The sequence below is a fragment of the Strigops habroptila genome, chromosome Z, assembly GCF_004027225.2.
Source record: "Strigops habroptila isolate Jane chromosome Z, bStrHab1.2.pri, whole genome shotgun sequence".
NCBI lineage: Eukaryota > Metazoa > Chordata > Aves > Psittaciformes > Psittacidae > Strigops > Strigops habroptila.
In genome coordinates, this window is record NC_044302.2 from 77,798,164 (window position 1) to 77,824,182 (window position 26,019).

At 41.2% G+C, this 26,019-nt stretch overlaps 1 protein-coding gene across 1 annotated transcript in view; it reads left to right on the forward strand.

Moving 5' to 3' along the window:
• Positions 1–26,019, forward strand: part of CMYA5 (cardiomyopathy associated 5) — a 46,894-nt gene that overhangs the window by 14,441 nt on the left and 6,434 nt on the right. The window contains exons 3-10 of the mRNA XM_030469842.1: positions 6–4,693; positions 6,963–7,058; positions 7,779–8,012; positions 9,737–9,759; positions 11,700–11,821; positions 16,268–16,417; positions 17,412–17,558; positions 20,847–20,991. Of these exons, the coding sequence (XP_030325702.1) occupies positions 6–4,693; positions 6,963–7,058; positions 7,779–8,012; positions 9,737–9,759; positions 11,700–11,821; positions 16,268–16,417; positions 17,412–17,558; positions 20,847–20,991 (5,605 nt within the window). The remainder of the gene's footprint in view (positions 1–5; positions 4,694–6,962; positions 7,059–7,778; positions 8,013–9,736; positions 9,760–11,699; positions 11,822–16,267; positions 16,418–17,411; positions 17,559–20,846; positions 20,992–26,019) is intronic.

Genomic DNA, 26,019 nt, shown 5'->3' on the forward strand with positions numbered 1-26,019 from the left:
CTTAGAGCAACAAGATTTAACATATGCCTTCGGTAAAACAGATGAAATCCGAATTGAGCAAGGTGAACTGGAACATACAAGTTCATTGTATTCATCTGGCAAAAGAGAACAAGAAATGGTATTGCCAGAGTTGTGGCATCCGCAGCTGTCTTATCCTGTTAGAGAAATAGAAGAGGAAGCTACAGAGAAAAACTATCCAGATTTGTCATATTCTATTGGTCAACAGGAACGCCATGAAATTGAACAACCAAAGGAAGAAATGGATTTATCCTATCCAGCTGGCAAATCAGAGCACTCAAAACCTTCCCAAGAAGTACTGCAACAGCAAGAGCTTTTGGAGTCCTTCAGCAAAGTAGAGGAAAAGGGAATGGCCCAGCCTGGCTTTTTGCAGTCCTTTGGTGAAGAAAAGCAGAAAGCAGCTCTACAGTTAGACTTAATGCAACCAGGTTTATCACATTTGCTTGCCAAACCAGAAAAACAAGAAACTGCACAAGCAGGGTTTGTACCTTCTGATTTTTCATATTCCACGGGAAAATCAGAGCAGTTGCAACCAGAACAACTAAAATCAGAATGTCCAGATTTCTCATATTCTCTTGGCAAAGCAGAGACTCATGGAATGAAACCACCAGGTTTATCGTACTCCTGTGGCAGAGCAGAGCAACCACAGACTGCCCAGCTGGAACATCCAGAGACATCATACTTCATGGGTAAAACAGAGCGGAGCGACGGGGCCCAACCTGAACTGCAGAGCATTAATGTGCGGTACTCTGTTGTTGAAACAGAGCAACCAGAAAAGACTCCTGTATCATATACCTCTGGCAGGATCAAGGAGCAGGGAACTGCAAAACTTGACTTTGAGCGATCAGATTCATTAAGTCCAACTGACAAAGGAGAAAAGCATGAAATGGCCCTACTGAGAGCAGGACTTTCAGAGAAGCGAGACAGTGGGGCTACTGCATCTCTAACTGCTCAGTTGGAAACTGAAGAAGATTTCTCATTTTCCACTGAGGAAGCAGAGAGTCAAAAAATTCAGCTGTATTCATCTCTTACTGAACAGACAGTGTCTTTGGATGTTTCACATTCTGTCTCTGAAACAAAACCAGAAGAAAGTCCAAAGTCTTCACCTGCAACTGGAGGCCTGTCCCCCAAGCACTTAGATTTATCTTACACCCATTCTAAAACAGAGCAGTCAGAAACTGCTCAGCCTGAGTCAGGCTGCTTCTTTTCAAGAAAACAAGCAGAGAATATAAAAAATGAACAACATTTGCCTTTGGCTAGACAGTCAGAGGCTGAACATGCAAATTTACCTGAAAGGGAGAGAGAACAGACTCCACATTACTTCCATACATCCATGCAATTAGAATCTGAACAGTTAAATTTACCATATTCTACAGATAAAGCAGAAACTCTAGAAAGTCAAGATTATTTAACTGTACCTTCAAAAATGGAGTCTGAACCTTCAGTTCCATTTTATTCAGCTGATGAAACATGTCAGCAAGAAATTCCACCTTATTCAAAACCAGCCCCTGAGTATTTGGTTCCCACATGGTCTCTTGCAGAACAAGAAAAACAAAGCATGCAGCCAGTTATTTCAGAGTCCGCACAATCAGAGTGTAGACATGTAATTCCACCACATGATGAAAAAGAATTGCAGAAAACTCAGCTCTGTTCACCTAAACCAGCAAGCTTCCATACAGTGCAGTTGGAGAGTACATCTCTAACGCACACACAAGGCCAAGATGAACAACAATCTCAAGATCGTTTGTTGGACCCAAAATATTTGTCATCAGAGCAGCTAAGAAGTCCCCCCAAATTCCCTACTGAGCAGGGTAAGCAAGAAATGCAACCTGATGTGCAGACAGTGCGAAGGTTGGTGACCACAGATTCAAAGGTAACTGCTGTAGCAGACCAGCAAGCAGTGTTATCAGGGTCATTTGTACCTTTTCAAACATTACCTGAAAAGTCAGTATCAGTGGCTTTCACTGATGATGAAGAGAAACAAAATATTCCATCATCTTTATCTGATGTAGTAGGCATGCTTGGAAAGCAATCTAACACAGTTTCAGGCATCTGTACTGAAGGAGAGGATAGACATGAAGTGCAACGATATTTTGCAGACCAAAAGCATGCACCCTTAGAGCATCTGGGAGTTGTTTCATCAGATCTTGTTGATGAAACTGTGACGCATAAAACTCAGCATTATTATGAGGGAAGCCTTTCTTCAGCAGAAATGAAGTCCATTAGCTCTTGTTCTGATGAAAAGCAGGATCCAGATGCTCCATCTTTTGGGCTAGCTAGCTGGCTGGCAGAAGAGGTGAAGGCTTGCTCAATTAGTCCAATAAGAACTGCAGAAGTAGACAGGAAAGAAAACCAACTTTCTCCAAATCAAGCTTCTGATTTTGGATCAAAACAATTCCCAGCTGGAAGTTGCACTGAACTTACAGTTCATGGTGCTACAAAGAATAAAGGACATATGTTTAGAGTTTCTAATATGGTGTCAAGTGAAATTTCCTATGGAATGTCCTCAGGCACCAATCACAGAACACAAAGGTATGATTTGCCATCTCTGGTAGGAGATAATCCAGGTCCAGATAAAGTTCCAGAGCGTGAAACTAGCACTGGAAACCCTACAAAAATGGAAGCAATGAAACATCCAGAGGTAGACACTGTGCCTGAGGTGCCTGAACATTATCTGAAAGGAGAAGAGGAAGAAATCGAGCAAGTGAGTGTTTTAGTAGGCAGTCAGCATGCTCCAGAGACTACTGAACAAAAAGATTTGTTTAATATCATTTCAGAAGGTTATGAAATACTCAATATTCATGTTCCTACACATATTTCTTCTGTAGATCAAGAAGAAAGTAAATACATGCCAGATAAACTAGAATACTTAGAAACAAATCCTTCATTTAAAAGAAAGTTAGCTGATGATAGCCATAGAGCCCAAGCTTCCGGAACAACCACAGAAATTTCAGAAAGTTCAGTGTTGGGAAAGCCTGCAAGCCATGAACTAAAAGAATTGGTCAAAAATGATGACGTTGAGGAATCTGAAGAAACACAAGAAAATCCCATGTTGCCAGAAAACGATTATGCAGTGTTGGATCCTAATAATGGTATGGCTGATATGGATTATTTTGAAAAATATACATTGATTGATGACAAATCCCCAATTAAGCCACATTTTGAAAGACCAAGGTCATTGTTTCCTGTGACAGAAGATCCCAATGAAGCTATGGAAGAAGCCACATCTTTTAAAGAAAGCACTGAGGGAGATAATTTGGAAGAGGAGTTTTCCTTACTTGAGGATCTGGATGAAGTCTTCTATGGTACTGTGAAAGGAGAAAGCAAAATTCAGTCTTACACAGATGTTTCAAATCCTTTACCTCTGCAGAAAGCAGTTGATACTAGCAGCAAAAGCGCTACAATTTTAGAAGATGAACGGAAGTCACCAGGGACCCCGCTCTTTGATTCTGAAGAAGGAGTGCTAGAACGATCTCTATTGTTCCCTACCACTGTTGCTGCAGTGAATCCAGAGCTTCTAGAGGAGCCACCTGCTCTGTCATTTTTATATAAGGACCTTTATGCAGAAGCAGTAGGAGAAAAGACAAAGGATGAGACTCCCTCTGATGAGGAAAGTGGTAATTCTAACGCATCTTTCCCTAGTAGAAATTCAGACACAGATGATGGAACAGGAATATATTTTGAAAAATACATTCTTAAAGATGAAATTCCAAGCAAGGCCGTAGGGCCTGAAAAAGATCAGATGCCAGAGGATGAATCCTTTAGTGGAGGAATTTCAGTTCAGATTCCTGAGGACAAACACAAGCAGGGTCCTGGTGATTTTGAGCATGTCAGAACTGAGGTTCTGCCTGAAAGGAGTGTTGTGGAGAGAGAGAAAGTCCAGATTGACACTGACATTAAAGCAACAATTTGCAAACCAATGCATGCCATTCCTTTTGGAAGTAAGGTTCTTTCAGATGCAAGAACTGACATGACTGAACAAAGAGAAGAAGAAAATGTACCTGTAGAAACAACTGAGGAGCTGCCAGAGCAATCAAGTCATCAAGCATATAGTCAACTAGAGGATTATCAGGGAGCTATGTATCAAGAAGCTGGTAATAAGCAGGAACAACACCACAACATAACAGCAGTTCCTCAAATGGAAAAATATGTCCCATATGTCAGGGCTCCTGTTGAAGACAGTGAAGATGATCAATATGCTCAAGAAAATCTTTCCTGTGTCTCTACCATTCAGCAAATAGAGAAGCCAGACATTCAGCAAAGAGAGGAGCAGCACCCTGATGTTTATGAAGATCTTGCTGAGTCAATGGACTATGATGTAATTACACAAGAAGAACTTCTGCAAGATGAAATATCATCTCAATTAACACATGAGGAGCTGTTGTTTGAAGACAGGGACTCCTTTGAGCATGCTGGTGATAGTTATGAATTTGTTGATGAACCAGAGCAAAGAACACCTGTTGAACTTGAAGATTCAGGCTTTGTGGTGACGTATCCCGAAAAATCAGCAACAAACATTCCTCAAGTTGAAAGCCCACAAAGAGAACTAAAGAAAGTGCAAGCAGACACATATTGTTACCACTGCAAATGCCCAATATCTGCTATTGACAAGCTTTTTGGAGAACATAAAGACCATGAAGTCACAACACTAGATGATGCTGCAACCAAGATGAAGGTAAGAATTAATTTGAGTGAAGGAAGGCGATACTAAGGCAAATTTCTCCAGACCTCCTCTGTTTTCAGAGAAGCTTCAGAGAGCAGTCCAGAGGCTAAGTCACAGTATCTACAGAACGAAAACTATTCCTAAACACCTGTTAGAGATCTTGAAGGGAGACTATCATATTAAGGTATTCTCTAGAGTCCTAAACTTGATAAGCTGTTATTTTTATTTGTTCAGAAGTTTGAATGACTTTGTTTATATGTAGCTGTTACCAGACTTCCCACCTCTTAGCCTTCTCACCTGTGTAAGTTTGTTCTGGTTTCTGTGTGTAGGGGGAGAAGGAGTGTTGTTTCTATTGGAACATAATTTTAGTAACAGCAGTTCATTTCACTTGACAAGGTACAGAAACCTCCATATATGCGGACCAGTATCATTATAAAGTATTCCCCTTCCTAGTTACTTGTATTGGTTGCTCAGAGACGTTAGACAAGTTACACAGTTCTGTTGAAACACCATCCTCATTTGCTGTTCAGTTCATGTTCTTTTCTGTCAACAGTGTTTTAGCTGTAGCACAGGTAAGACAAAAAAACCTATTTCTTTCCACTCTCTCTAAGCTGTACTACTTTAAAGGACAGATAAAAATACCCTCCGTTTCAATAGCCTAGTCCTTTGCTACAAATATTAGTGAAAATGCTTTCCTTCCTGCGAAGGTATTCTTCATTAAATACCAGTTCTGCTTGTGAAAACAGCATGCATTGTGATGTTTCACTTTTCCCATATCAGATTTGGTCATGTACAAATATACAAATGTTCCTTTCTTGGTTTGCAGCTATTTAGTCTCACCCCAGTATCTGAAAAGTGATCTCCTTCCTGGCACATACTTGGTTGATGGTAACACAGATTTTGTATAATTTCACTAAAATTCCAGAAGGGCTTGTATCAATAGTATTTATGTTATCTTTATGTTGACTCATATGCAAAAAATATAAATTCAAAATGGGAGGAGTCAATGCGGCAGTTTCAGATATCAATATTTACAAACTATCTCCATGACAGCAGAGTCGCCTTTTATGTGTGGCTATTCATGCTTGACTTAAAAGTGATAATTAGCCACTGGTAAGTCAGTAATAAAGTCACAGGCCTAGCCATTCCTCGAATGTACCTGCATTGCAGTGAGTCAAGTTAAGCTGCAAATAAACATCCCATGATATCGATTCCTGGCTGTGGAGCAGAGACATAAAGCCAATACTAAATCTGGCCACAACAGAGGTTTGGCTTCATGTGATTTCCAGCACTTGGGGCTCAGGTTACTCTGAGACAGCATTTGTATGTTTCTTGTTATTTCAGTGCATGATTACTGAGAAGACATTAAGATAGCAAAACACTTGTCAACTGAATTTTAACTGTAGAAATATAGCTTCACAGTAAATGAAATCAGCTATGATGACATTTGGCAGATTTTATAGGTTATCTTGACAAACAGAAGTTTTCCTCTGAATCTTGGTGATTAGCCCTAAGTATTTATAAAGTGAGCTTCCAGTTGTACAGTTCAATGTGACATTTATAATTAATGGAACGTCATACACTAGTTTTCAACAGACCTAGCTGTAGAAGTTTGCCATAATAGGAAGCTGTTACCAAAGGAAGTTTACCTTCCTTGTACATTTATGCCAGCTAACTAAACACAAGTATTTTTATAAATGACAAATTGCACCTGAGCAGATGGCCAACTTGCTTTCACAAAAGGTCAAGAAGGACTAAGAAAAAGTTGTGAGTCATCTGTGATAATTGTTGTCCTATGGACTGCTTTTCTTTCCACATCTTATTCAACCAGCAATTCTGGTGAATTCTGGTTTATAGTCAATGTCTTTAAAATTCTGATTTAAAAAAAATGATGACATTGCATAATCTAGCCTCATAATTACCTGCATTATCTTCCTTTTCATGGGCTTGTTCCTGTGACCTCTTGAGGACCCTCATGAGGGTCTGAGCAGCCTCAGTCTATAGCAAATCTGCATTGGATTTTGTAACTTTCAATGACTTGTATTGACACTCAGAACCTTGTTGAACTGAGCTCACTTTTTTTGGTTTGGAAACAGTTTTGTGACTGTTCCAGCTGCTATTTCTGTGCTTGTCTTTGTAGCCAGGGCGATACTTGAACTTAATTTAGCAATTGTTCCGATGGTTGGCTCATGGCAGAGCAAAAATAGTCACCTAAAAAAAAGTTGCATGTAAAACTTTATAAATTAACATGCTTATGTTACTGAAACATTTTAAATTTCAGGATCAGTTAAGTGAATTGCTAATAGCACTGGAAGAAAAGTCAATGAAGATTGAAGAGTTTGTGAGTGATATTGAATCACTATTTAACTCTGTTGAGGTAAGTCCAGTGATTATCACACTAGTTTTCTTTCCCTCTACAAAATTACTTCTAAAATATGTTTGCCTTGTTTTGGAATGTCATTGTTTCCACTAAAATGGGCTGTTTCTCCAGTCCTCAAATTGGCTTCTCCCACTGGAAGGGGTTAACTTTAGCAGAAGAAAAATATTGCTTTTTTTCTGCACATTATTGCAAAGTAGAATTTGTGACTGTCAAGCACTGGAGGAAAAAGTTCCATTAATTTTGTTCATGCTTATAAACAGCTCACACTGTTTGTGTCTTTATTCAGAATATGGTGCAAAGCATTTAAATGAGTTGCCCAATGTCTTAAGTTGTTAATGCTCAAGTTCTTCAGCCTAGAGGACTGTATTAATTTCTGCCCAGAGTGTGGATTTTTAGCTATTTTATAGTCAGACTTCCTGGCTCAGTGCTTAAATATAGAAGTTTAATTTTAAACACTAACAGTAAAAAAACAAACAAACAAACAAACAAAAAAACCCAAACCAAACCAAAACAAAATCTGTCATTGTTTTGAATGTACTTCTCTAGCATTATTTTTTCCAGATGAGCTTGCTTACAGAAATAAAGTTCTCTTATTGTCAGGATGCCAGAAAGAGTTTGGTGGATGGCTCATGTATGGGTAATTGAGAATTTCTGTGTATTCATCAAATGTTGTAATTTTATTCTGCAGATCAATTTACATCTGTTTTTATTTTGCAGGAAAATTGTAAGAAAAATGCAGAGTTATTAGAAAAGCAGAATGAAGAAATGCTTAAGAAAGTGGTAGCACAGTATGATGAGAAATCGGAGAACTTTGAGGAAGTGAAGAAGATGAAAATGGAGTACCTCTATGAGCAGATGGTTAACTTCCAGCAAACTGTTGATGCAGCAAAGGAAACTTTGGAGACAACAGTAAAAGAAATGGAACAGCTCGATGGATTTGTTTTCTTAAATGTAGGTAAAAATGGCTTTCATACTGTAGCTTGTATGATACTAGTTAGGAAATCACTTTTACTGTACCTAGACTGAGAATGAATTGTTTACCTTCCTTTTTATTTTTTTAAGATAGCTAGATCCTGCAAGCTCAGCTATTCCACTCTGAAACTGATAGATCATTTGCTTTTGTCATGTGAAGGCTCAGAAAGAATTGCAAAAATGATGCACAGGATGAAAATGTGACTTGTGCCGTTAAAATAGTTCTGTTTAGTGAAGAGAAGGCTAAGAGATGGCTTGATAATTTATGTAGAATTAATTATCAACTGAGGAGTACGGAATGTTAGAGTAAAAGGTACTTTACTATATGAAAAAAAAGGTGAAACAAGAAAGTGTAGTTGAAAGGTTTTTTTTGAAGTGGAGTTGTTGGGTTGTGGGGTTTGCGAGGGTTTTTTTAAATGAGCAGACACAGACAGTAGTTAACGCACTCAAATTACTGAGCCTGTGATGAATGCTTAATGCTGAAAAACAGTGAGTGGCTGTGTGGTGCTTAGTTGCTGGTCAGGATTAAACCATGACAATGGGCTAGGTGTAGGAATGTGCATGTGAAGTGCATGTCTGTAATAGTCCTTTCTGGACGTAAAAAACATCCCTTGTGAATCTGCATGACTGGAGTTATCTAGCTTACACCATCGTGAACTGGTTTCAGAGGGTGTTGCAGGTTAATCATAAATGGCCTGATCCTCCAGGATTTTTCTTGTGCTGCAAGGCTTGTCCATAAGGCACTGGCACTTTCTCCTCTAAAGGTGTATCAGCAGTCTCGAAGGGGGTGGAATTTCTAGGACAATAATCTTCTCTTGTTATGGAATTACCACATAGTCTGGAAGCTGCAGAGAAACTGTCCTGAGAAGAAATGAAAAGTTCAAATTACTATCTGAAGACTGATCATTCATCCAAAATAAAACTGCTTTCCAAATACAAGCCCCAGCCCATATACCAGCAGTTACAGAAATGGTGGAGCAATATTTTGCTTTCTCCTCTGCTCCAAGCTGCATAATGTCTTAGTATCTTGTAATCAAGTGAATGTTGTGGTAGATTGGCTATTTTGGGGTAGATACAAAATATAGCTTATTTTTCTGAACCTTGTGGGGTAGTGGATCAGTGGTTCGGCAAAAAGATAACTTTGTATTCTAAAATTCTTTTGTTGGTTGTGAACATTATTAGATTCCAAGCCTGTTTCTGTTCGTGATAAAGGGCATAAACTTTTCTGTCCATGAGCCAGGAAATGTCAGTTGGAGTTTCACGGACCATGGGAGAAACTGTCACTCCATGAGTACAAATCTCACCCAACTTCTGTTAGTAAGAAGTTCTGAAGGAGATTTCAGCCAGAATTTGGATTGAAGTATTCTGAATGTGCAGGTGATTTCTTCTTGTAAAAGCCTTGGTTTAAGAAGGTATTTGATCGTGCTCCCGTCTTTAAATCTGAATATTGAATACTGACCCCTTGGGATCTTAAAACCAGATTTAGACTCTAATAGCCTACTGAGCCAGAGCTTTGAAGTGGAATATTCTTCAGGATCCAAATTCTCTGCTGGCATGAATAAGCAGCACCACAGACACCATCAAGTCAATAAATCTGTGTGTACTTTATCTCCAAGGAGAGAAGCAAGACTGTTTGATGAGTGGTTCTTCAACATTTTCAGGGTTTTGACAACTGTTAATACATTTCTTTTTTCCTCCTTTAGTCATCTAAAGAATTAAATAAAAGGTATATGAAATATGGGTTAACTGCACTGTAGTGAGTATTAGGCCTGGCATGCTGAATGCTTCATTTAGTATTTGCAGGCTTTGAATACACATTGCTAATATAGTTTTTATAGGTTTTATACTTGTTGCTGTAACTGACTAGTTTTGAAGCATTTTGCACATATTCTGCAACACATCAATTAAACAAATAGCATTTTAAAATGTCAACTCAATTTTAAATCTCCACACAGACATTCTAAATCAGATTTTCCTCGTAGTTGTTATACACAGCTATACTAAAAAACATTCTGGCCATGCTTCCATCTCTTAGACGTCACTGGTGTGTTCTTTTTTCACTAGTCTGGTTCTGTATTACCAGGTCTCTGGAAGGTTATAATGCAAAATGTCACTCACAAGGCTGGTGGTGTTGGACTGTATTTCTGAGTACAATTACAGAAGGAAAAAAAAAAAAGATTAAGTAGCTTTCGAAGTCTTACTAGGGGACTATGGACTGATGTTTTCCCACACCTCTTCCTTGGCACTGCCTGATTCAGGATGTGTCACAGGGCTGGTGCCTCAACACAGCTGCATCCTGGCCCACCTGCACAGACCAGTAAATGCATACAATCACAAACAGCTTTCTGCCATGCATAGTTTCCTTAAGGGAGTAATTTTGGTAAGGCCCCTCCTTTATGAGAAAATATAAGGCTGTATTTCACCAATACATTTTCCAAGGTGAACTACAAATACTCAGACAGGGTGGCTCAAGCCTCCTCTTGTGCAAGCCCCTAAATCTGCTTTGCTGACATCACCACCACTGACTTTGCCCAAAGGGCCTGGGCATTGCACAGTGCATAACAGACATACCCTTGTCATTGCTGCCTCAGCCATTACAGCAATATGTGTGCTGACAGGGACTGGGGTATAACAATGACACAAGGGTTCCAGTTTGCAGTCAACTTACAAACCCAGGAGAGTGGTCTGAAGAGAATGTGCCAAACACCCCTTGATGGCTGCTATTAATCTGCAGAATTAGGACTATAAATTTGGCCTCACCTGTTGTAAATCCAAATCTGAGAGTCTAGCCACATATCTGCATGTAGTTTATTGCATAAGAATAGAGCAGGTATAATGGGACAAAGCAATTTTCCAAGGCTTTCTGTATACTTGGTCTTTATTTGTTTACTTACACACTAAACATAGGTTTATTCTGTTTTGTGCATGGGTTTGGTAATTACTTTGCTTTGAGAATACCTGGCATGCTAAAAAATGCTAAGAACAAAACTATATAACAATGCATGCTTTTCTAAAGAAAGTATATTTTATATTTGTTGTGCTTTGTTAAGATAATGCATAATCAACTACTTCAGTGACTGAAAAAAAAAGGGGGGGAAAGGTAAAATTCAGCGGCCTTGAAAAAGAAAATCTTTCATTTCCTTGAAGCTGCTTCTGCCTCAGAGTTAAAAATATGTTGGTTTTTCTTCCTATAACAAACTCAGCAAATACAGGCTAATTAAGAGGGATCTATCTTCCTCCTCATGTGTTTTTTTTTTTTGCTTGTCACAAGCAGCTGCTTTACATTACATCTTTGGAGTCAGCTGCTGCAATTTAACTCCAAGGTTTGTAACCTTTAAAGGCACTGTGTTAGTAAGTCCGAAGTGCTGTGCTCCTGGAAGTCTTGCTGTGAATTTCAAATCCTGACATTCTCATGGGTTAAGTGCATACAGATCATATGAGTGCATACAGATCATGTGCACAGCACTCTCACTGTGCTTATAGTCTGAAACCATGGTATGCTCTAAATGTTCATAATCAGGGAAACAGCTTCTCATTGCATGTGGTCCTCAAGTTCATGGGAAATATTTAGAGAAGAGTACATTGCATGGTCTTTGTTCTGGCCTTTGGAAAACTGTAGTGTTACAAAGGATCTATACAGACAGCTATGTGTTTTCTTCCAAATAGGTTACTTTGTGCAATGGATACCACCCTCTCTTTAGAAAAGCTGCCCAGTGCTTTTTTGCTGTTTGAGCAGTATGCGGACAGTCCAGGACAAAGCAACCAGCACTCCTTAAAACATGTGGCTGGTAAGAATCTCTGAATATCATCTTTACAAAAGCTAACATTTTGGCAATGCTTTGGAAATTTGAGGAAGCTAAAAACAGAATCTATTTGAGAAGTATAAATTTGCAAACCATGTAATTAGCAATCAGAGTTGAATGTAAAATGAAGTCTAATTGTGCACAAGTGTTTGGCTTACAGTAGGACACAGCAGCAGAGGGAGAAGTGCTAAACTGGGGGATTCTTGCATCATTTCATGCTAGCAGCAGGTCTCTATCTGTAACTCTCCTAGGGCTAAAGTTGCTGTTCCCTTGCAGATGGGGACAGAAGAGCCTGTCCTAGGGTCTCCTGAGCTCTCCTTCTCTGAGAGGGGCTGCCCCAGCATCACTGGTGTGGGGAGGAGAGCAGGGTGATGGCCGAGGTCCCTGGGCTTGTGCCAAGTGAATGAAGGCACCTGAAACCCTCACCGGACATGAAGGGAAAGTGGTTAACTGTACCTGGTAACAGTCTCTGCTTCTGAGGGCAGCTGGGAAAATTGTACATGTTAAAGAAGTTTATTCATCTCTGATATTTCATGTCCTGCAAAAAGCCTGTCTGCATGTGCCGCCTGCTCTGCCTATAGAAATTATCTGCATCTGGACTGCTGTCAGTGAAGTGCTTGTCAGCATCAATTTGTGGATTCATTTTCCTCATAACAGGGTCTCACTCCAGTGTTTCTTTCTCAAGAGAATGTTTGCATCTTGCTGTCATGCTTTGTGACCTCCCATTCACCACCACAAGTACCAGCACCATCATAGTCACTCTCTGGCTTTTCTAGTGAAGCCCCGTTCTCACGTGTTTGGTCCCCAAGCACTGGAACTAGACTATCAATTTCCCTAAAGTACTTTGTTTCCTGTCTGGATTTTCAGGTGCCTAATGGGACATTGGATAAGTGCTCTCTTGTGCAGACTCTCCAGTGTCTAGTAAGAGCTGAGTGCACTCAGAAGTGTCACTTTGAGAGATCATCTCTCTCCTCCACACCACCACTTTTATTAGACCTGAGTATCTCTGAGACCTTAACGACCTCATCAGATTTGTATGAATTTGTCTACGGCATTCAAACCTTCTCAGCTGGAGTCGGACAGGCACTTCTGCAACCAGTGTTGACTTGGTGTCATTCTGGGGGGAAATCGGATAGAAAGATCTTTTTTGTAACCCACACTTAGTCAGAGTTAACTTAGTGGTGCACATGTGCAATGTGTCCTGGTCTAGTTCTAAAACCTCCTCTTGCAGTCCCATGGGTGCAACCATTCTTTCCCTCTGGGCTGCTACTTATGGGCAAGGTCATCCAAGAGGACAGACACATTTTGCCATGCTATATTTCCTTTTCTCACAAGTCACTCCAGCATGTTTTTCTCTAAACTGTGGAGGTCACTTTTTAGTTTGATTTGCATTAGCTACTGTGTTCGCTGAACACCAAATGGCTCTAGACCACTTTGCTTTGACAAACTGGAAATGAATGACTGTCCACTAGAGAGCGACCTTCAAAATGCCTCATCCTTCATACTTTCTTCTCTTTCTCTTTCTAAAATACCTGGTTTTCATTCCTCACTTCCATTACCAAGTATTCCAATTGTTATTGTGATTTTTAGTTTAGTGAGCAGTACACAATTTTTTTATTTTTTTCCCCCCAAGATTACACTCTTCCTGAAGGAAAATAGAGGTAAATGCCTACACAAAACTTTACTGGGGCTCGAACACCTTGAGTACATCATTTATCATATACTGGACGCAAATGTCAGACACTCTCAGAATATTTTTTGACTGAAGCCATTTGATGAAATACATGTGAATCTGCCATTTCTCCAATACACATATTTTTCTTTCAGAAAGTATAGTCTTTTACTGAACAATTTCATAGAATTTTATTTTCACCATTTTAGAAACATCTTTCTTCCAAAGACTCTTCACTTCCAAATTTTCCATATCCACTAACGGAAAGTCCTTTTCCCTCAAATTCTTCCTCCTTTCATGTAAACCATCCCATTTAAAATGCATAAGCATAAAAAACCCTTGTAGCATGTCATTGCGCATATTGGAACCCAGGCTCTGACACAAGAAGAGTGGGAATAATTTAAGAATGGAAAAATTATTATTTCCAAAGCTTGCCATGAGTCATGCCCTTTTATATCAGAAGGCAAGGACCTTTGTTATTGTAACAATCTTCCAGTAGAGCCACAGAGGTATGTAACTACTCTCCTTCTTCAAGTCCACACAGCCAAAGAAACGTTATTTCTCATTACATTGGAAAGGGGTAAATATACATAAAACATTTGGGATTGTTATTTTTTCTTCTGGGGGTTGCGGAGATTAGGTGGCCTGTAAGAAAAAACTTCCTTACACGATAGCACTTCAATGAAAAATGAACTGATGAGAAAACATCACCCTTTCCTTTTGAAAAACGTGATTTATTCAAACTTGTGATGCAAATATTTCTTTGACTAAAATTAATTTACAAAGGGATCAGCACTTTGGTAACAAATAAATGTTCTGTTTCTGAAGAGAATAGTTCAACTTCTTGCTTTGAAATTATTTCCTTTCAAAAGTTTGTTTCATACTATGCAGAAGAAAATTAGAAATCAAATGTTTCTTAAGGTAACCAAACTGAATTTTGATCTGTAACTTTTTTTTTTTCCCCCCAGAAGTTTCATTCATTAAGATAGCTTCTGTTCAGATTTGGCATAATAATAAATCTTGCAGTTGTGGGGTTTCTGTGATCCTACATAGTGGTTTCTAGGCAACTTCACAGAAAAAAAAAAGCTGGTTTCCCCACCGGGTCCACTGAAAAGAAGTCTTCCTAAAGACAATCACTTTTTAAATTGACCAACTCTAGAAAGTCAAAAGACAAAATGAAGCTTGTTTTTAGCAATAAGAAGGATAATTTTTATTTCAATGGGAAACAGATGTAATCCTACTGTACTGGTAGCTCTCTGTATAAATCATAAGGAAACAGTCAGCATCTGCATTTGCCTTGTTCGTGCCACAGGGGATCATCATCATTACTGTGAAGATAACTGAAAAAAAGTGAAAGCTTTCTGCTGAGATTCTGAGAATTCATGCAATATGGAAATTTACTGGGTGAAGAAATAGAACCATGTATTTTCATTCCCTGCAATCACTCTAACAATGAACATCTTTTGGGGCTTTTTGTTTCTTTCTTTCCCCTCCCTCTTTCTTAAACCATAATAGTAGAGGAGAACAATATCTCATCTGGAATAGATCTGTGCCAATCAGGAGATAAAGTTTATATGAGATCTGGGGAGCCTTGGGGGTCTTTGAGGTGCTTTTTGTGAGGGGTGCTCCTAGTTGTCCTATGGGTTTCATGTGCGTTGGCAGAGCTCAGGTTCCCCTGTGCACCAAGGATTCTCTGTCCACTGGATCTGTGGGGAAAATGACCATGCCAGGCAGGAGCACCTAGTTGTGCATCTGCAGTAGGAGTCCACCTCTGGCAGATGTGGACCCAAGCCTGCAGGGAGCCATGTGCTCCCCTGTGCTGTTGAATCTTCCTTTGCACATCTCTGCTGCTGTCAGTGTCAGTAGGTTTGACACATTGCATTAATCCTTTCCTGGTCTGGCAGGTCCTTTCCCCTTACCACTGTTCTGGGATCAGCTACGTACATCTGTCTCTGGAGGAGGCTTTCCTTTTCTGCAAGTTTCCTCTTCCCATCACTGAGCTATCTCATGTTGTTCGCTACAAACAAGTACTTTCAGTGTCTGCTTTCATGGGCATCCTCTTCATAGTGTGTCCTATTCTCTGGTGCCTGTGCTGCAAGGTAAGGTCAGGTAATGGAGAAGACAGTCGCCCAAAGGAGCCTGCATTAGCTCCTCCAGCATCTTCTGGACTTTTCAAGGAAGTGGTCTGAAGTTATCAGGAGTCTCTTGAGGTTTCATCAGCACGTGTGCCTCAAAGTGGAGTTCAGAGCTGGAGAGCTCTCCCTGTGACTGAAGAGACCAGGACTCTTGAGGAAAGGAGAGAGATGGCGGGAGCTATATAGCAGTTCTGTGTGTCCAGGATTGCCACAGCCCTGGGATCCTCCCTCTTGAAGGCTGGAAATGAACAGCCACGCAATGATTCATCTGCATGATGGTCCTGCCCCAGGGGGAAGGACCCCAAGAGCTGGGCAGGGTATGGGCGCAGGCTTTGTGCTGGGTGCAGGGGCTGCTAGTACTAGGAATGGATCTTATTTTGTCCAGACTGCAAGGGAAATGGACGGATTAGAACACTGAACAATTACTTTATTCTGTTCCTAGTTTAGGGGGACCTGTTGCTCTAAAACTGAACCAATACTCCATATTTCATGTGCTTTCTGTACTTGTTCTATGGAAATCAGCAACCTGAGTGAAAATAAGCTACTGGGTTGCCTCAGAAACCTATAGGTAATTTGGCTGAAAAAGCAGGAGTGTGAATAACAATGGGAGACTTTCCTTCTCAGCCCCACAGACACCAACTGTCATACCTCAGGAACCAAACTCGGCCACCAGCACCTCAATTGCTGTCTACTGGACTGTGAATGATGGGGATGTCATTGACTGCTTCCAGGTCTACTGTATGGAGGAGCTGCAAGCCAACAAAGATGCAGGGGGTAAGGTCTTGCCTTCATGACAGCAGGAGTCTGGCGTCAGCAGAGGAGAGGCCAAGCTGCACGGGAGGGCCCAGGGCACAAAAATAAGAGGAACTATAAGGACCTCTTGTAGGACTCAGGGTGGGTGACAGTGGAGGAGAGTGTGACGTAGATGCCATTCCTTCTCCCCCTTTTTGTCCCCCAAAATGCAAGATAAATATAATGGTCTGTAAAGTGCAGGACAGTTGTTTGCAGAGAAGCAGCAACATCACTGTTGAGGTGTCCTTTTATTGAAGTGGCCTGACCTTCAGAGAGTATGTGTCCATGCTGCCCCATGGGTGCTCATGGGGGCTCAAATAGAGCTCTCAAAGGGATGGACTTCATTCAGTTTTTAGGGCCCTGCATGTACTTCGGAAATGTGTCCTAATAAGAAATGACAGGAAAAGATAACTAGTATTTCCACATTTAACAAAGATTATTTTATTTTTTTTTTTAATGACATTCAAGTATTTCAGATGTTAAATATGAAATTGAGAAAGGGGATTAAAATGTTCATTCATTAATAAGCTCAGACTGATCATAAAGTCCCTAGAAGCAACTGGGCTCCGCACAAATCCATGGGTGCCTTTGTGTATGCGGGTGTGTGTGTGTTGTGTGCATGCTAAAGTATGCTAAGGGCTTTTTGTAGTATCTAATTTATAGCTAGGGGCTATGAAGTCCGTTATGTGAAACTGTTACATTATAAAGCAGTGAAAGCAGGGTTCATAACTGCTGAATGTGTGTCCCAAATTTGCAATCTAGTCCTCTGCAGGACTGAGAGCCATAATCTCCTGTTCCCATCAATGGCGTTTGAGTGCACTCAGCTCAGAAACTGTCTGTCAAAACTGAGTCAGAGTAAATGCTTTCTGGATTTGTTTTTTAATTGACTGTTTTTGACATTTTATTTGAGAGGCACAGTCATAGTCCCCACCAGTGCAAAATGAGTGTGATGTCCTGTGCATGTATGTCCCCCTAGCTTTGGTGGAAGAGTACAGAGTGACAGTGAAGGAGAGCCACTGCATTTTGGAGGACCTGGAGCCAGATCACTGCTACAGTGTATGGGTCATGGCTGTGAATGGCACAGGCTGCAGCTTACCCAGTGAAAAAGCAATTTTTAAAACAGGTATGTACCTATTTTGGCATTTGATTATTATAAGCTTCATGTCCTTAGACCAATTCTAGTCCAGACCAATTCTTCTGAAACAGAAGAAACGGCCTCATTTAGCCCATCTGGCAGATAGCAGGCAACTCATGGTCATTTCTCTTTTTGCGATCTAAGAGATAGTGGCATAATTGCGGCTAGAAGGAAAATTGCAGGCGTTCAGATTTGAAAACATTTCCAGTCTCAGTCCTTGTGACAAGGGCACTGGGGAAGCACATTAAGAATTTCTCTTTGAGTGCCCTGCAATGCTTTCGGAAAAGCACCCAGCTGCTCCCTGCTGCTGCTTCTCCTGTGGAAGATGGAGGTGACAGCTGTATGCCTTGCCTCTCTGCCACCCTTCCAAATACATCTATGTTGCATTGATTTACATGATTAACTTTTCAAGAGAAGGCCCGCTTTACTGAGCTTACATGCTGCATCTAGCTCAGTGAGACACAAATCTCAGGTGTGGCTGAGAGGCTCTGCTGCTGTTAAGTGGTATAAATTAAGATGAGTAATCAGACAAGTACTGTTTATGAGCTTCATTTGACTGATTAATTTTTTTGAGCTTTAATGTCTGTAATAATTTGTATTGACAAAACTATTGTGTCTTGAATTACGAGCAAGTTGAAGCATCTTGTGTCTGAGGCCCTCTTGCCAGATAATTTTTTTAGAGCTACAGCATAAAAACAATCATTCCGTTCTTGCAGTCACAAAATACAGACAAGGGTATTTAACAATTTCATAATGAAATAATTTTGTATGAGACTGAGAGTACTGGTGAAATTACTTGGCAGCAACCATAGCTTCAAGCCTTTTGCTTAATTCACAAGACTTCAAGTTTGTTGATAATTCTCTTTGATATTCAATTTGCTATTCATGTAGCAAATATTTAGCAAATATTATTTTCCAGAGAATTCGAAGCAGAAATTCAAAATTTATGGCCTCAACAATTTAATTGTCAGCATGGTGCAGAATTCCTGTGAAATGGTCAAATAATAATGAGTTATTGCTAGATAACAAATCATAATTTTAAAAGGGGTTCTCACCTCTCTGAAGCTGCTATTTATAAGAACTGTCTTTGCCTTTTGGTATCAGGCTCACCGTTCTTTTTCCCAAAACTGAAGCCTTCTAAAGTTGTTAATTTCCTCAAGTCTTTCATGCCTTGCTTTGGCCTGTTTCTTTAAGAAAACAAATAAACTAGATCAAACAAAGGCTTACTAAACACCTTCTTCCAAGCTGAGTTGAACTCCCTCTGGAGTGCACTGAGCCTCAGATGGACTTGCAGGACACTGCTAACCACTGACTGATGCAAAACCGCGGCATCCCATTAACACAGAGGATGGAAAGATGAGCAGTAAAAATGGAAAGCAGTTCTTCCATGTAAGCCCAGCTACTTTGGTATAAAGCTAGAATGTTTTGATTCTTCAAATAGCCCAAAAAATTCAGAAGCAATAATTCAGAGTGTATTTTCAGTAGTTCAGGTTAAAAGTTGGCACATACTAGAAAGTAATTTGATGGTTTATGCAGTTACAGGGATGTACACAGTAATAGTGGATCAAAGCTGTGCTTCTTCAAGGCCTTGGAAGTCCCCATACGGTTTCTCTGTTGGGATTCCACTCGTGGAGGTGGCACTGGGCCTGGGAAGTTGTGGAGAATACAGGCAGGTGCTGCTGCAACATCCTCCCAGCACCTCCTGTCTCCTGCTCCTCCACCTTCCAAACTCACAGCTTGTCTTCCCCTCCCCTGGGGAACAAGCTGTTTCCCAGCAGTATTTTCTCTGAGGGAATGATGCTGAAGGCAGCAAGTATCCCTTGACCCCCGCTCCCCGTCTTGTCCATCCCAAACTGATCTCCAGATGAAGGCTCTTTGTAAATCTAGAGACATTGTTTAAAAAATCCAGGCACAGTAACAACTTCTTCTAGTGTGCTCGCTCTATCTGCTCTTTAGGCAGATAAGTAAAAAAAAGGAAAAAAAGGGAAAAAAGAGCGTGATGGCTTGGTCATCCTGTTTGCTCATACATAAAGAGGGGTATGCGTTTAGCTGCTGAATGCAGGTATTAGAGGATTTAGCTATTAATTTTTTTATTCTTTAGGAACAGATGCATTTAAAACCAGACAGTAATCAAATATTTCAGAAGATAATTAAGTGACTGTTTCTAAGGGAGGTACGCAGATGTTTTGCCAGATGAGACTCTATTCCACAGATTCATTGTTCTGCTGAATACCTACCTAGGTTGGCTGTTCCTGCAGTGAAACAAGTACATCTTAACCTGAACAGCTAAACTAAACCATGAAATCATTATGTACTTCTGGGTGTTTTTCTTTACTTTTCTGCTGAAAACAAATTATTTTGCTTATGAAACAGAATGTACCCGGAATGCTTGTTGCGGTTCTAAGAGATGATGTTATTCTAAAATTGTCTAATTTCTGCTTTTGTTTTCTGCATCCTATTTGGAACCCTATCTCTGTAAAAGCAAGATAGCATTCTGTGACCTTTTCTTAATTAATAACCTTTCTTTTAAGAGTTGTCATTAAGACTGTTTATATGAGTTTCAACAACAGGTTGCTAAGGTTTGTTTATGTTGCTATTCCCTGTAAAGGGAAATACAAAAAGTGAGGGAGAGAAAGTGTGTACATCTAATCCATTTTCAGCGTACAATGTTGGATGTGCAGTTTCATACAATATCTTTAGATTACTTGCATTCAGTGCATTATTTTACATCCCATTTTCTGTCTTGCAGTTGGGCCTGTAATTCTTAATCTGAGGCTTTAAAAAAGAGAAATGACATGACCAAATTTTAGAATTGCAAAAGTAAACAGGACATAATTAGGCAGAAAGTCAGCATCTGCCTGTTAGTTCTGCAGCAGCACATTTGTTTCTGATGCAGTTCATGCAGGATCTGCTGAGGAAATGACTGAGGTGATGCAGGGAGAGCTGTAGGCAGTACTGCCTTGGTACTCTGCTCGTTAAAAATTGGCAGAAATAAGGAAAATGTATTTGAAGAAATGCATAAAAATCTACACGGGCATTCTAAAGATGTGCAGAAATGCACAAATATTCACAGTGACTTTCCCAGTAGGGTTTTTTTTCCCCATAATATAGCCCTCTGCCTGTGAAACACAAGCAAGAAGATCATTGCTGGATGGGCATAACGAAATATTCCATGGGGTTTTAGGGGGAGACAACTCTTCCTTTCCCTCGCCAGCATCCCCCTCCAGCTGGTGGCGCCCTCCTTGTGGTATGGCTAACCTGTCCCTGTGTCCCCAGCGCCCTCAGTCCCCACCATCAAGGCCGAGGACTGCACAGTGTGCTGGGACACGGCCACTGTCCGCTGGTGCCCTGGCTCGGCGTCGGTGGAGTCCTTCACCCTGGAGTATTGCCGACAGCACTCGCCAGAAGGAGAGGGTCTCAGGTCAGTGCCGCGGTCAGATTAGGCAGCCGCTAATGAGCGTCTCCCAGACCAGAGGTCATTACACAAGAGATTATTCTGCCTTCAACCACACAAGGATGAAATCTGTTTCTGCATGCTGAGGAATTTACAGGACGGACACTAATCTATGAGATTAGGCTGAGACATAAAAATACTTTCCTTTCATTCTGCTTAACCAGGCAGTCCCTTTCATTTGGGGCCAAACCCCTGGGGACATTGCTCTGTCTGCCATCATCCAGAAGTTGCAGGGCTGTGCTGTCAGGGAAGCAATCGCTGCCCTACAGCTGCCCCAGCCCCAGGTAGGGCAGGGGAGGCCAGCTGAGCTCCATGGAAAGGAGCGAGATGGAGGGGCCTGGCCCAGTTTGCTCTCTGCTTTGTGGTGAGCAAGATAGGATCCTGCTTGGGGCACAGCTAGGGTGATGTGGCTGTCCCAGTAATACTGGTGACCCATCTGCACTGTCTGGACGTGCAGGCGAATGCCTCCCAAAACACCCTTGAGCTGAGCACTGCCTGACTGTGCGGGCATGCCACAGGGGAAAAAGAGCAACCCAAAGAGCAGCTTTGAGATTGGGGGTGGTGTCTGCTTCTGCCAGACCCTCTCTGGTTTCCCCTAAGCTAAGTCTGTGCTGCATAGAGGAGAGGGTGAGAAGGGACATAGGCACCACTGAGCCATAAAACCATCCACTATGTTGAAATGCAGAGAAAATCATGTGGTGCTCTTTATGTCCTTGGGGATGTTTGTTTGTTTAAAAAGAATGACAACAACATTCCAGCAAAGTACAGTTGCAAAGGTCTGAGAAGCTCTGGGAGGTGGGGGGTGGCTTGCAGTGCTGCTGTGGAAGAGCCAAAGCCCAGCTGAGTTTGTCTTCTTCACCTCCCGGGGACTGTGATTAAGGTCTTCACCCGGGGGCTAGTTTACATCTATATCATGGAGACGTGGCAGAGAGGGAAGAGCTCCACCTCCTGCAGTCAGAATTAGTTAAGTGAAATAAGGGTTCACAGGTTTTGGTAGACAAGTACGACAGTGAAATTGTGTGTGCGTTGTTCCTCACAAAAGTAGGCTAAAAACTGGAATAAATTCTGCAGGGTGGGGAGACCTTTTTTCACGCAGTATCAGCATGCTGCATTAATGCAAACAAGAAGAGGTCTTGCCCAGCTCTCCTGGCTCTTGGAGAGCAGCCATGACCTGTTCTGTTTCATACATATTTCATGAGGTCATCAGGTCCCTGTCAACCTGCCAAAATCACTATTGGTCAGGGATAATGTAGCTTGTCCCAAAATCTGTGCTGCGTGTTTGCCCTCAAGTTTCTTTGCTGTTAACTGGAATTGCCTCTTTTTCTCAAAACTGAACCAGAAAGTGTGCCTGTTTCTGCAATCTGTGAGTGAAGTGTCGATAGCACGAAAGAGTTCATTTGTGTGGAGGTGACTGTGGCAAAAAGCTGCCAGAACTGACCCATTCCCTTTCTTAAGTGACCTGGTGTGAAATCTAACATGTTTATAATTATACTGAGTCACATTTGACTTTTTGGCTTCCCTGTGGGCAGAAGTTTGCCTCTTATTATGACAAGCCTGAAAAATTCCCATGGGATAAAATAATGAATTTTCTCTGAATTGCTGTAGTTTAAATTTTTGTATTTGTAGAAGGACTCTGACCTCTTTTTACAGTGCCAAAGACCATCTTTTACCACTTCTTTTCCTCACAGCAATGCCCCTCTTTCGTTTTTCAAAAGCACCCTCCTAAGATCAACCTGGAAAGCTTCTGTAATGGCACAAGATATTTCAGTGGTGGAGAAAATTATTTTAAAGATTTCCATTTAATTTTCTGCTTAAAGCCAAAGAAAAAGAAGGGCCTGCTAGTAGATGGGGCATACTGGCTGTATTGCTCCCATCCAAGGCCCTAATGGTGCAAGTTAGGTCTAGAAATCAACTCCTTATGTAGCTGATATAGAAAGAAGCTACCTTCTGGAAGTTCCTGTAGGGAACTTGATGTTCCTATGTCAAGTACCTGTATCAGGTGGCATAAAACTGTGTCTTTATAGACACCTGGCATTTTCCAGGGCCTGGAAATGCTGTAATTTCTTCTGATTGCTTTCCTTGAAAGCTTGGAGTTTGTCCTTTGCGGGTTTCCTGAGCAACACACATCTTGGGGACCAGCCAAAAGTGGAGCTCTTCAACAGACCGCCTGTGCCTCACGTGCTCGTGGCAGCCCTGTAGCTGAGCCATTTCCCCATCCTTGGGTGGAAGTTCAAACATATTTCTCAGCGACCCTGGAAAGTTCATACAGCTGCAGCAGAGGGCACACCATGAAAGCAGGTGTCAGGGAAGGACATCCAAGGGAAGTCCTGGACAAAGCGGCATGGTTCCACCCTGCAAGGCTGCTTTCACAGGTGTCCTTGTGGGAACTCATCCAAGGCAAGAGACACCGCCAAGGCAACAGGCAGGGAGAAATGCCCCCATTGAACAGGAGAGGAGTGTGAAGCCCCTGGTCTGGGCTGCAGCGTGTCACAGAATCACAGAATGGTTGAGCTTGGAATGGGCCTTTGGAGTAATCTGGTCCAGCACCTTACTCAAGCAGGGCTACCTAGAGCCAATTGCCCAGGCAGCTTTTGAATATCTCCAAGGAGGTCTCTGGAACAGTCCTGGAGCAGCCCATGGTACCCAGGGAGAGAATTTGAAGCACATACGGAAATAAATCATCATCAAAAGTTTCTTTCAAAATACCATAAAAAATGTCTATGTTTTCCCTGCTGGGTTCTCTCTGCTTGTCAGCCTGCCACCTGAGGGACATGGTTTCATAGAAAATTATCTTAAACCTTCTGCAACAATGAATCCCTGGTCTGCTTCTGTAGTTGTAAACCTTCTTCCCAGGTTGATTCTTTTTCCAGAATCTTTATGAGGCTTTGAAATGTTTCTTTCCATTTCCAGAGCTCTGCTATTTTCTTGCTGTTCAGCCTTTTTGTGTTGAGAAGTCAATGGAGCTGTGGGTGGAAGATGGAAAACTGTGAGAAATGTAGTCCAGGGATTAGGTATATGGGCTGGTCAAATGGAAACCATGTATCACATCATGACAGGGGGCAGAAATTAGTACAGGATGTGGTGGGTTCATAGATGTGGAAGTGACTGTCATCCTCTCTGCCAGTGAGAGACCGGCGCTTGTAGCAACTGGATTTTTCTGTCCACATACACAGCAGGTCTAATGCTGGAATAAAGAGATCCAGCCTCCCTCCTTTTGCATTGCCCACATGACTGTCCTCCCAGCTCAGGAAACAAGGTATGGAAAATAGGGAATCTTCTTCTCCCTCCTCCTCCTTGCCTCCCACAGCCCCTGTGCTGGGTTTGCTGTCTCAGATAGCAGTGAGGACCATTGCAGGTGATTCTTTGGTGATCTAAACCAAAACAGCCAGAGCTGAAACGAGGGAGGAGAATGGAAGCATGTGGCACAGCTGGGAGTGGACTGAGAGCTACTTGTTCTTTTTTTTAGCTTCAACACCTTTTTTTCTGCTCATGGTGCACCCTTTCTGTGTGCTTCTGCGTGTATCTTGAGAAGTTTAAATACTTTCAGCTCTAACCCCACATCGGTGGTAGCAGCACAGGTCTGGAGGTGCTGTTTCAGTGGGATCTTGGGGGTGGAAATGACAATTACAGCACAGAGGGCGTTCTGAATCACTGTGAGGCGTATCATTTGCTGAGTTCATGCAATATTAAAAAATATCCTCCAGACATTGTTTCCTTGAAATGAATGAGGATGCTGATGAGAGAAACATGCATCAAAACACAGCATCAGATTTCCCTAAAACCAGGTAAATCATAAATTTAACGAACAACTACTATTATAATATTCCTTGCCAATTTAAAAGTGAACAAACATGTAACTTCTTTCTTTGAAAGAAGTTCTACTTTGAATAGCACATACCTGAAATTTGGAGACCTCATCCTGAGACTTAGATTGCTCTTAGAAAGAGAGACATTAATAAGACATACTTAAAATGTTTAACTTCAAATGTTTTTGAATTTCTGCACACTGGATTTTGTATCATGATACTAAGAAATTGTGGGGACAGGGCAAATTGCCTGAAAAACAGTGCAATTGTGGGGACAGTGCAAATTGCACTAAATTTTGTATCATGATACCAAGTAATTCTGGGGATATTTAGACTGAAGGCCATGATGCCTCATACTTTGATAATAACATCATTACATTTCCAATCATTTATGAAGTGGGAAGATGTATATAAAGTAGGAAATAGCTGACATTAGAAATGTTGTAGGTGGATTTCTTTCTTTCATGACCAAAATTACATAGTTCAATACTTAAGGTGAGCTTAAGTAAGGTCTAACCACAATGCTTGTTACAAGAACTCGGAAATGAAACAGGTTTACCCTACCTCATTCAGGATGCATTTTCCCTTCCCTTCTCCTACGCATGACCTGTTTGCTGTAAGCTAAGCACTAATCATACTTTCTCCTCATCCTTGCTTTTTTATCACTGATTGCAGGGTCAGCTTGAACCATGACAAACCACAATGATTGCTGAAGAGCCCTCAGTATTCACTTTCACCCTTCTCCCTCTCCTCAAAACAGAAAAAGAGGCTACAGATAGCAAGACCTATTTCTTCTTTACACACAGCCTCTTGTGAGCTTGGACCTGGCTCAGAATATAGCAGATGAGATTTCTTCTTGTTGGCGTATTCTGTTTCATTAGTTGGCAGCAGTGGGACTTTTTTTTAAGCCTTAATCATAGCTAAAATTGATAGTCTCTTATTCTTAGGCAGCTTAGAGCTCGCTAAAATAGATTACCAAGCAGAGAATGCTATTTGAAAATCTGATTGCTGTTTTACTGACCAGGTCTGCTTAATGTCCAGGATTTTCTGTTTCACTATTACAACTGAAAAGAGGCATGCTATTGCTCTCAGATTTAAGCATGCAACCAAATTCTGATCTGGATAATTTCAGATTTGAAAGAGACCCAAGTCTGAACTTTGATGGCTGACCCTATTCTGCAATTGTCTG